The following is a 12,795-nucleotide window of genomic DNA, read 5'->3' as shown; positions in this document are numbered from 1 at the left end:
GGGAGAGAGAATCTGAAGCAGACTCAGTGCTGAGCACGGAGCCCAACATGGGGTTCCATCTCATGGCCCTGAGATCAGACCCAAGTTGAAACCAAGAGTTGGTTGCTCAATGGACTGTGCCACTCAGGCACCCCGGAACTTGCATACTAAATTACTTCTGGTCTCCATGATAGGCCTCACTATCTCATGCCTCCACACTGCTACACACATCCAGTCTCTGCAGGAACACTCTTCCTGCCTCTCTTTACCTCCAGATTTTGGCTTAGATGTCACTGAGACCAGAAAGCCCTTACAAACCACCCTTTGACCTCAACTCCAGATCAGGTGCTCTCATAGAACCCAAACTTTTCTCTGTCTTTGGATTCATCACAATGTATTTTAACTACCCATCAGATTATAAGGTACGTGAAGCCATTAGCAATGTCTCTCTGGATCATTGTCGAATCAAGAGCCAGGACATTGACTGGAACATAGGACAGATGCAAATGAATCTCCTAAATGAATGGATAAATTCCTTCCCCATCCAAATATATTGTAAAATCATTTTCCCCTGAAGATTGTGTCATACTGTTTCTCAAGGAATTTTACGTCCTGGTACAGAGGCTTGTAAAGAAGCAATCTTTCCTCTCATCACATATCTCATGCATTGCCCTAGCAAAATTGTCAAGGCTTAAAAACAACGGCCCAAAGATATTTTCAGATTTGCATCTTTGCCCCTTTATTTGGGATAAGGAATAGCAACAGAAATAAAACTTCAACAACAGTGTATGAAAGATGACCTCCCGAACATTTTTTTCTAGGTGTTTGCCTCTATAATGAAGAAGAGCTGTTAAAATCCAAGCTATGGATACGCTAAAAACTTGTGAATATTTTAGAAATTTGAGTTATTAAACTCAATCAAAGGTATTGGGAATTAACTAAAAATAATTATGAGTGGGATTAAATGTATTCTCTATTATCCCACTGGAGATGTATTTTCCAATTGATTAATTTTAGAAACATCATTATATTTATTTTACTCCACACTTCCCTAAATTTTGTAAAATATATTTATTTCAACAAAAAGCTGAAATGTATTAAGGACTCATTTTATTAATTAACCAATCTCCACTTAAAAGAGATTTTTCAATATTAAAAAATAAAATGTTTGCAAAAATCCTCTAACAAAATTTTGGAGTATTAAAATCCAATAAAGGATCATGTCTACAATTTTGAAATAATTCTTTCCATGCCTGAATTTATTCAACATTTACTGGGGGCTATCTTCTGTCACACACTGTACTAAATCCCTGAGGACAAAGAAATTAATAAACTTACTCATCCCCTGAAGAAGCTTACCATGTATTAGAGAGGTGGACAAATATAGATCATTGCAATAAAAAGTTTTGGTAGTGTTGTCAAAGTTTGCCTGGGGGGCTATGGAAGCACATGGCAGAGATATTAACCTTGAAACTGTAGCTTTTCTTAAAGACAGTGCTCCCTCACTGACATTAAGTGAAAAGAGGTAGGTAGATATTAAATGTGGGTTCAATGTTTCACCTGACAATTGTAGAGAAAAACACAAAGACAGATGAAATTCAAACTTTAAGTTTGGAAATCTAGCAGCAACATGTATGTTGGATTTATGCTTAGAAGAAGTTAAGTGTTTAAGTGACGACAACGGGGATAACACAGTAGAAATCTCATCATTGGAAATGCAAAAGACTTTCATAGAGAGAAAGAGCAAAGTATAAAGGAAAGAGCATGGGCTTTGGCTTAAGTAGACTTGGGTTGAATCACAGCTTTGTCACTTACTACTCATGTGTCTTTAGACAAATCACATACATTCTGTAAACCCCAATTTCCCCATATGCAAAATAGAGCTAATACTAGCTTACACATAGAGTTATTATAAGCACTAAATAAGCTAATGTTTACATATCTTTACCATGAGCCATCATAAAGAACTCAAATGTGATAGTAGCAACCTCATTGTGTAGCAAGCAGAGATTCAAATACAGGATGCTTAGTCCTTGGCAAGGAGTGGGAGGATGTTGGCAGGTATAAAGCAGTGACCTGATGTCAGAGAACCTGGAGTACTAGACAGGAGACAAAGACAGGGATGTGAGTGATGATGATGATAAAGATGATAATTACTATATCTCCTTCTAAAGCTCAGAATATTTATCACTGAATTAAGTCTTTGATTTCCTAGGACCAATTAAAGTATTTACTCATAATCTTAAAAGTCTGCTCAGAAAAAAATTAGGCTTCAGTTAACCTCTTGACTGAGTAAATCCTTCTTAATCTCTGAAAGAAGTCAGAATCTCTGGAATAATATTTTACTTGGTATTATATGAACCAAGGTGAAAATTACACATTCTCACACAGAACAACTTCTCTACCCCCAGTGAGCAAAATATGAAGTGTAACTACCCTCCATGCACTGAGTCTGAAGAGAAGCTCAGGGAACAGTGAGTGAGGCAGAACAGGGGACTTGGGGCACATTCTTGGAGGGCAGGGAGAGCTTCAGGAAAGTGACAAAATGGCCCTAGAAGGGAGGGAAAGAGTAACTTGAGAGCAAGAACAGTTCTTTGCTCAGGACAAGATGATAGAGCATGAGCAGCATAGAGATTAAGTTTAATTTAACACTTTACACACAGCAGATGTTCCAAATGTTGGCTGTTGAGTGAATGAATTGAAATATTTTAAATAGAGGTGGTTTTGACATGAAGATCAAGAGTTAATTAAACACAACTTTCAACTTCATTTATCTTACAGAGAGGAAATATAAATGTAAAAGAATGACCTCAATAGTCTGAAAGACATGGACTCAAATCCTAAGAATATCACTAGTATTTTTCAAGTTTCCTCAACCATAAAATAAATTTTATAATCTACAAGAAGTTTGTTCATAAATCAGATATTTATGAAGAGCTATACCTAGGGCGCCTGAGTGGCTCAGTCGGTTAAGCGACTGCCTTTGGCTCAGGTCATGATCCTGGAGTCCCAGGATCGAGTCCCACATTGGGCTCCCTGCTTAGCGGGAAGTCTGCTTCTCTCTCTGACCCTTCCCCCCTCTTGTGCTCTCTCTCTCTCTCTCAAATAAATAAATAAAATCTTTAAAAAAAAGAGCTATATACTTAACTCATAGTAGGTGCTCAATAAATATTGGTTCTCTCTCCCCCGGTTGTTCTTTTAATGCTCTCCTTAAACATAACTTTAATTCCAGTCTTAAATGCTTAGCATGCAAAGGAATAAAAGGAAAATTCTAAGATATATCGTCTGGAGATTCAATTCTAGTGATCTCCATATTTATCTTCTATGATTATGTCACTGGATGGATTATACAGCAATGAGCAATGCATTCAGAGGAGTATTGGCAATAATTGATCAATTTATGGTGATTAGTATACTTTATAAAGATTTTAACAAGTTCATCAAAACACATGGGATATTTATATGGTATTATAAGATCCACCTATGAAGTTATTTTGGGAAAAAAAATCACACAATGGGATCGATCTTATTCCGTGAAAGGAATTCCAGAGAACTAATGTTATGGCCAACCCAAGAAACTATAGCATTTGGAGAATTCACCAGTCTACCTAAAAATCCTATGAAGCTGTCTCTGTTATCCTCAAACACAGATCAAAGTAAGACTCTTCTGTCATACTCAGTACCTATCTCTTAGAATCAGTGCACACGAGGAGTTCTTAATATCTACTGGAAATACTAGTTCCTGCCTTGAGAGTAGATGGATAGCTCATAGGTGGCACTGCAAGGAAGTAGTAGAAGTTGTTCAAAAAGAGACAGTAATGGTTAAAAAAGAAAAAAAAAAAAAGACAAAGCCTATTTGTGCCCATAGATGAAAAGTCTTACAGCAAATATTTGGAGAGCCAAGGAAAGAGGCAATTACTACAGATCCAGGAAGAATAACAGCAAGAGAGTAGCCTCACTCCCACAATGTAGGATACAAGGGGTTTCCTAGCTAAGGTAGAAGAGATATGGCTAAGAGTAAAACAGAGCCCCAGGATCAGAAGACTAAACGTGCTAGGGAGACAAGGGAGGTTTTCCAACACAGGAGATCAAGATGGATTCTATTACCAGGATTAAGTACAAGGTTGGGAGATGAATTTATAGTAGATACTGATGACAGAGTACGTGTCTAGATGTAGAATCTTTATTTCTACACTAAAGACCTTTAAAAAGCCCTCTCTCAAAACAGGATCCCCCTCAATGCCAGAACAAGATAGAAGCTTCTAGTACTAGCCTTAGTAAAACAGCTGGAAGGTCAAAAGGGATGGGGGGAAGAATCTGTTCCTTCCATTTTGGGTAGTTTCTAAGTTCAGAACATCTAGAAAGTCTGGGCCAAGAAAGCTGGAATTTCTCAAAGTCTGTGAGAGACTAGAGGTAACTGAAAATTTTATTTATTTTTTTAAATTTTTTTATTATGTTATGTTAATCACCATACATTACATCATTAGTTTTTTTTATTATTATGTTATGTTAATCACCATACATTACATCATTAGTTTTTGATGTAGTGTTCCATGATTCATTGTTTGCACATAACACCCAGTGCTCCATTCAGTACATGCCCTCTTTAATACTCATCACCAGGCTAACCCATCCCCCCCCTCTGCTCTAGAACCCTCAGTTTGTTTCTCAGAGTCCATAGTCTCTCATGGTCCGTCTCCCCCTCCAATTCCCCCCCCTTCATTTTTCCCTTCCTGCTATCTTCTTCTTTTTTTTTTTTAACATATAATGTATTATTTGTTTCAGAGGTAAAAGATTTTTTTATTTTTATTTTTAAGTGATCTCTACACCCAACATGGGACTTGAACTTATGACCCCAAGATCAAGCGTTGCATGCTCCACTGATCAAGGCAGCCAGGGGCCCTTGAAAACTTATTTTAAAATGTGTAAAGTGTTGCTTTTGAAGGAAAGCAATCAATTATTATCTTCTCCACCCAAAGGTAACCACTGCTACAATTTTAATATGTCCTCCATAGAACTGAAATATTATGGTCTCTTTATATTGTCATTAACCAAAGGATAATATCTCCATAGTGCTTTAGAGTTTCAAAGCCCTTATCATGTTCATTATTTTTAAATTTTACTTTCTCAATATCTCTATGAAGTAAATGAACAATATGATCAGGCATATTTTCAGATGTAGACATGGAAGTACAGGTGAATGACTTCATTAAGGTCTTAAAACCACTTAACATGGACAAAACCAAATGATCTAACTCTGAGTCCGGGTCAGTCTCCAGAATCTGCTAAATTATGCTCTTTGATAATCTTGTCCCTGGGCAATCTTGGATATTAACCTCATCCTACCTACTGTCCTAGCTCCTGTGCATGGCTTGTTCTTAGGAGTAGGGTCAACTCTATATAAAATTTCAAAGTTTGTTTTCTCTGTCCTGCATCTCCCTTTACCCTGAAGGAGAGCTGTATGGTGGGAAGGGCAAAACTTTGGATCCAGGCTGACTTGGCTTCCAGTCCCGGCTCTAAGACTCTACCACTTCCGCCAAAGTACTTACCAGCACCTGCATTTCATTTTCTAATTTGAAAAATGGAAGATGCAATACCTATTTTGGAGGATTTTCAGCCTTTTAAATGTGATAACTAGATCTAGTGTCTGGAACATAGTAGACGTTCAACAACCGTTGGCTTTTTTAAAAGACATTTTATCCTTTTCCAACTATTATGTTACCCCATTTGATTTAGGGGAGCAATATTGGCTCCATTTTACAGATGAGCTATAAGGTTAAGATCATTTCTCAGGGCCACATATAAGGTAAGTAAAGACGGGATTAGACCCTAGGTCTCCTAACACTTGTCATAGACATTTTTGGTGGCCTATGTCGCATTCTCTTAGCTGGCCCCTGATTTCAGCCATTGCTACAGTGGATGGTTCCTGCTTGCAGAAAACATCCTGAGTCTGGTATTCATTGCCCCCTAACTGTCTATCTTCTCTGCCTCAAGGTTCTCTTTAAAGCCCCCATGAGTTTCCATGCAGGAGAATCGTGGAAGTGTGGGCCAGTTAAAGCCCCCAAGGGCACTCCTCAACAAAGCGGAGATTGGCAGCCAGTGGATAAATGCCCCGGCCTCTCTTTCCCTGGACAGATAATCCAGAAATGCATTACTTGATCCACAGTTGCCCACAGGGGGAGTCATTGCAATAATACACCCTGTTTTAGCTTTTCTTCTTCTATCACACTCTCTCTTTTACCCTTAATCCTGCTTCCTGGGATGATCTCACAAATAAACTGCCTGCATTTAAGCCCTTGTCTCAGACTACCTCTTGGGAACTAATGGTTGGCAGGGGTTGGGAGGGGAAGGGAGGTGTTTTATTTTCATTTGTTTGTTTGTTTTGTTTTTGTTTGTGTTTGCACTGCATTTCTCTTTATTTCTCCATAGGTCACCAAGATGCTGGCAGTGGTTGTAATTCTGTTTGCCCTTTTATGGATGCCCTACAGGACTCTTGTGGTTGTCAACTCATTTCTCTCCAGCCCTTTCCAAGAAAATTGGTTCTTGCTCTTTTGCAGAATTTGCATTTATCTCAACAGTGCCATCAACCCAGTGATTTACAATCTCATGTCCCAGAAATTCCGTGCAGCCTTCGGAAAGCTCTGCAAATGCAAGCAGAAACCAGTGGAGAAACCCACTAACTACAGTGTGGCCCTAAATTACAGTGTCATCAAGGAGTCAGATCCCTTCAGCACAGAGCTTGATGATATCACTGTCACTGATACTTATTTATCTGCCACAAAAGTATCTTTTGATGATACCTGCTTGGCTTCTGAAATAACCTTTAGCCAAAGCTGATTCATGAATGAGAAGAAAATGGACCACACAGTAAATGAGAATCTGTGCCGTTATCAGCCCAAGAGGAAACAGCCAATACTTGTACATGAAGACAGAGCAGATAAAGTCTTTGCTAAGGCTCTAATAAATCCTGGCCCAAGATACTTTAACCCATAAGAATGATTCATATTTTCCTTCTAGTATCACAAAAATGTTTCCCCCAAAATGGAGCAGATTTGTGAAAGAGCCAAATGATAGAGACTGAAAGTGTAGCTCTTTCCATTGAATCTGAGAAATTCACTGTATTTTCTGGGGCTGTGAAGTTTAGATAAAATCTAGACATTGATTTAACATTATTCATAATAAACGTAACTTCTCAAACTCCCCCAAGTTATTGGTACAATTAGTAATTTGGCGACGTGTAAATGTTTAAGTGTTTGCATTTAGCATTTCATTTTAACACAATATAGTGCTATTTCATGAATATCTGAAACTACAGGGAAAAATAGAAAAAAATTATTTATTGAGTAAAAATGAGATTTCAAACAGAGTCCCTGTAAGAAAAACAAAAACAAATGTCATAATCCTTATAAAATTCTGAGATGGTTTTCTTTAATTCCAGTGTGTTTGGCACCCAGTGTTACATTAGTTTCAGGTGTACAACGCGGTGATCTGACAGCAGCATACATTATGCTGGGCTCACCGCACGCAGAGCTGCCATCTGTCACCATGCAACGCTGTGACCCTAGCAGGGACTATATTCTCTCGGCGGCACCTTTCATCCCCTGAGATAATTTTTATGTCCTATAAAGTAGATGTCATCATTCAACTCTAATGTAAAATAAACCTTAAAATAGCCAGAATTACAAGTTGAGAAGACATGTAGATGTGATTTTTAGATGAATCCAGCTCTTAACCAACTCTTTGAGCCTCCAAAATGATGGGTGAGACAAGAGAAAGAGCAGCTTAAATAACTATGAAGATACAAACTAACAATGTAAGTAATTATTGAAAAGTGGAGCCAAGACCCAGTATTTAAGATAAGGCTTTACTTTTTCTCTAAAATTTTTAAGGAAGAAAATCCTTTTTGAGCATTCTTGTGTAAAAACTACTGAGCCATGTCAAGTGAATCCTTCAAGTGAATCTAGCTTTAAAAGTCTGAAACATTCTCAAAAGCTTAGTTGCTATTCTAAGTCAGCCAAAGTCTATTACACTTCCAAATGAAGACTCCCCTCAGAGCATTGTAGTCTATGGATTTTTAACTTGTCTACAATTGCCTTTTCTTCCTGCCTGCTTGTCATTTGTAGGTTTCCATTTTTTGTTGTTTTTTTTTAATACTAGTGATAGTTTGTTTACAGATTCTAAGTCAAAGCAAAGCAAAATTCTGTTGGCTTTACTTTTAATAGAGCTAAAACTGATTTCATCTCATCATTAATATCTTTATTATGTATGACTTATACCTGCTATTCTATTGCATTGATTATAAGAAGTGTGAATGTGAATTTGCCCAAGACATAGGGTCAAGGTCCAATTTAATCCCTTCCAGATGGCTCACCTTCTGGGATTTGGCCAATCAGTATCTCCAAGTATATTTCCTTGGTGATGGTTCAATAATAGCTCATTTTTAATGGTGAAGTCAGAAAGTACTGGGTACTGGCATTTGCCCTTTCCAGCCTATATTCCTATTTCATGGATTTTTTGTAAACCTAATCACTAATGACAATTACCCCTCCCCACCTTCTTTATGAAGAATACATCATTTCTATTTTGGAAACTTCAGTTTTAAAATTCTGCTATGTGGAGACTCTGCCATCCAGAATATCAGACCAGAATATGCTTTTGAGAAAACTGGCCTCATCTATTCCAGGAAGACACTCTTATCCTGTCACTGTATCAGTCAACAAATGCAAGCAAATGTTTATGGGAAATACACTAAAAGTATCTGCATGACACCAAGAAATCTATTTTAACTGACTTTTCATCTTGGATTAAATATTAATATTGGAATTATATGGATAGAAGCACCAGCGTGACCCCACCCCAAATCACAGGCACGTGTGCATCTGCATACAAACATACACACACCTGTGCCTAAGTTGTTTAACAGAGGGGGTTGGAATATATTCGCTTTTTTGTTAGGGAAAGGGGCTGATATCATAACAAGCTATGTCTCAGGCTTGCTGGTAGGTACTTAAATCACGTTATCTTCACCACAGTCTCACTACAGCTGTGATTTCTCTGATAATAAAACCAGGGATCAGGGATCAGGGATCAATGCAGCTTCTCTAAATTGTGTAGATACCGAAGAGAGAAAATTTGTCTTTCTTTTTTGTTCTGATGACAACTTGTGACCCGATGGGCTAAATAACTAAAAAACTAAATATTTTGCTGAGTGTAATATTAGGTGTTGAAAAAAATTATAATTAGTTTTACATGTTATACACAGAACACAATGTACTCTTCTCACCATTGGAAATTTAATTTAGGGGCTCAGTTTTTCCATTTCCACTTTTAAAGAATTATTTGCTAATAACCTGTTAGTTTTAGACCGCATGGGAAATTCAAGAGAACATAGTTCATAGTGTTTCAACTCTAAAGCAAATGCCGTTATGAAATTAAATGTTCCCATGCAATGTCCAATAGGTAGTTGGGTTTACACAGAAGAGATAGGACTTTCTAAAGTATTCTTTATCACAGTGTACTAAATCATCAAAAAGTATTTCCTTAAATCATCAAAACTTAATACACCATCAAATGAAAAATAAAGAACTTGAAAAACATTGCTGATGGAGTAGAGCACTATTATTAAGGGCCTCCCTTAATAAAATCCCTTGGGTTGCTTTATTACTTCCAATTTCATTAATTGCTGAATGTCTTTGGTTAGATCTTGCACCTGAGGTAATTAGGTAAAGGTCACAGGTCACAAATAAAACAAGCAAATGTAAATTACCTCTTAAGACTTCTTCCATCAGTATTGTGAGTGTATTTCTAGAGCTTCACTGCAACACAAATATGCTGAAGAGAAATGAGAAAAGTCCAAACCATGTTCATTCTTAAACAAGCTAAGTGGACAGAAAAATACACTTTGAAAATATTTCCAAACAAATGGCTGGTTTGAGCTAAACAACTAGTAAAGTGAAAGTAAAACTTTAACCATAAGGTTTAGCGTAACTGAATCTTAAACTTGAATTGTCTCATTTTCAGAAGAATGTGTTGGAATACTAAGGACAGTATGTCTTAGTAAAGGTGGGTCCATACAATTTTGGTCTGCTCTTAAAGATTAAAAGAGTTACATCATTCTAAACTATGTTAAATCTGTAAACTTGATAGAAGAGAGACAATATTAACTTTTGGAGGAAAAGCAGGTTTTAGATAGTCTACCCATGATTCTGTGAATTCTATAAATACTATATTTAACATTATTTTTGCCTCTCAACTACAACTCACAAAGGGTTGGAATATTCGTACACAGAGTAAGGAAACCAGGTGTGAAAGAGCATCCACAAACAACTGGTCAGTCCCAGGTTCAAAGAAAACTTTTTCAAATGTTTGGAATCACTCATTTCTCTTGGAAGAAGCAGAGGATGAAAAGCTCTAGCCATTTGTTCTCTGTTTATCTTTAGTTGTCTGCAGTAAATAGCCATCAAAACCAAGATTTGGCTGAGGGAATGTAAGTGTTCAGAATAATACTCATGAAGAAGTCTTACAGAGCTCTATAATAACAAATACATTTTTCTCTCCTCCCTCCTCCCCTCCCCCACTCCTCCTCCCAATCAAACTCTTATCTCTCCTAAAACATGGTTTTCCTTAGAGCAGGCAATTTCATCTGACTTCATTCAAGACTAAACCTGGACATGAACTATCTTAAGGAAAAGTGCAAATACTCTTTCAAATATATTTATATGTAAGAGAATATTTTGTTGTTCTGAATACTTTCATGTTTTCATAAAATCATGTTCCAAGTATGGGAAAACGGATGCTTCTGACATTTCAATTTAACTTAAGTCCCCATTTTCATGGTGGGGCTCAGGTGTAGAATTGAGCAGCTCGATGTGGCTTCTTCCTCACAGAACCAAGCGGAGGTTTTGCATCTCAGAGCTTCAGTGAGAAGCCAATGGAAGAACACTTCACATGTGAAAAACCACTGCAGAGACGTGTTTAAGGGAACCAAAGGCTCTTCCCATTCTTAAGGATCTCATAGTCCAATGAGGAAAAACAAAAACCAACGTGATACCATTTCAAGATATAACAGTTGGCAATATTTAGAATACAAATAGAGGTGTCAGAAATGTTTTAAAGAAGCAATTGTTAAGATAATTTATGTATTGTGATTCTTTTTTATGAACTATAATTAGAAATATCAATTAATTTAATTGTTAATTTCATTGATTACACACGGGAAAAAAGGTCAGATAAGGCCCTGTAATATTTTTGTTTATATGTTCGGTCTGTAAGTATAATCTCAAATCACTTAGCAGAAAATCTCATTTACAAATTTGCACACTAGGGAATAGTTAGCACCAAATGGGCTATCCTGACGTAAATAAATCTTGGTGGTTCTAATTTTGATATTCAAATGATCTCTCTTGAAAAGAGTTGCCATGAATGTTTGTATACAATGTTGTTAGGCCTGTTTACATTCTTCTACACCAAACACATTCATGGAAAATCCAACCTGGGGTGATTGATTTATGCTGTAGAAATCCGGTCTGGAAAATTAAAGGGGCTCAGTGAAATGGTACAGCTGGGACAGCACATTGTTGGAACTGTCAATCTGGATTCAGCAAGAAAACAAAAGACAGTTTTGTGGCCAATAAAAACCAAATTCGCGTAATGTTCACCTGTGTGTCCTCATGGAGGGGCATCTGGGTCAAGTCCATACTGCAGGCTCTCCACTAGAATAATGGAAATGAAAGCACTTTGAAAATTATAAAAGAAGGATGGGCTAAGCAGTGGAGTTGGCTAGAGCTCCTGCAGCTTATTTGAGCCCCGAAGCAACACTCTTAAGTGATTATTTTGTTCCTCTCGGAATAATGGACTTAACTTTTGTGCATGTGACTGTTCTTTGACTTGCAACAAAGAGAAAGTGTGAACTTTCTCAAGAATGTTATGGACTGTTACTGATAAAGATGGAAACTTTCCAATAAAGAAAAAGAGATACAACATGGTATCAGAATAAGAATCCACCTAACCAGAGGTCTGAATTCAGAAGTCAATAAGAATATTCTCCAGATTCCTGGAACGGCATTAGATGCTCCAGTAAAGAGGCCAAGTGTTCTGTTCATTCCTTAGCTAGCAATAATAAACCATTCCCACTTTGGTACATATAAGAATGACCTGGAAGCTTATCTTAAAATGCACTTCATTTGGCCCTGCCCCCCAAGAGATTCTCCCTTTTTAGGTGATTTTGATGCCTGTAGTCCCCTGACCACACCTTGGAAAACTACTGAATCCTGGTCCCTCATGTAAAGCCTTTAAAGCTCTTATTTATTGCACAATTCTTGATAAGCAACTACATGGAAAACCTCTCGTGAGTAAGCGTATTTCATCTTTGTATTCCACAAATTATTTAAACTTGGATGATGTCCCTAAGTATCTATTAAATTAATGAACAAATCAATCCCAAACTAAGGCATATATTTTAAAAAATTTTCTGGTGATGCCCAATTTGCCTGTAAATCTAGCCTCACAATAAGATAGCTAGTTCTATTTGGGTTTTTTTGTTTGTTTTTAAACAGTTTTCAGCTCAGGGAAAGGCACTGCATTAAGTGTACTGGATCATGGTCAGAACTATCCCTTATATATACATAATGCTTGAAATTTCAGTAACACTTTCGTGTCCTAATTTAATAATTCTCCTGATTTAATAATGAAAAATAAAGAAGACTAACACATTGTTTCTGCCCTCAGGAGATTATAATTTAGTGACAACATATTAACAGAGAAACATATAAGAAATGCAGAATACATAATTGGAAGCCAAGTTGTATGATTTCAGAC

The 12,795-nt window shown here is 37.1% G+C and overlaps 1 protein-coding gene across 1 annotated transcript in view; it reads left to right on the top strand.

Annotated features, from left to right (window-relative positions):
• Positions 1-7,115, top strand: part of TRHR (thyrotropin releasing hormone receptor) — a 37,213-nt gene extending 30,098 nt beyond the window's left edge. The window contains exon 3 of the mRNA XM_036075752.2: positions 6,409-7,115. Within this exon, the coding sequence (XP_035931645.1) occupies positions 6,409-6,816 (408 nt within the window). The 3' untranslated portion in view covers positions 6,817-7,115. The remainder of the gene's footprint in view (positions 1-6,408) is intronic.
• The last annotated feature ends 5,680 nt before the right edge of the window (positions 7,116-12,795 follow it).

This window comes from Halichoerus grypus, chromosome 5 (assembly GCF_964656455.1).
Source record: "Halichoerus grypus chromosome 5, mHalGry1.hap1.1, whole genome shotgun sequence".
Classification (NCBI taxonomy): Eukaryota; Metazoa; Chordata; class Mammalia; order Carnivora; family Phocidae; genus Halichoerus; species Halichoerus grypus.
The sequence above is the reverse complement of the archived record's forward strand: the minus strand, read 5'-3'. Positions and strand labels throughout refer to the sequence as shown.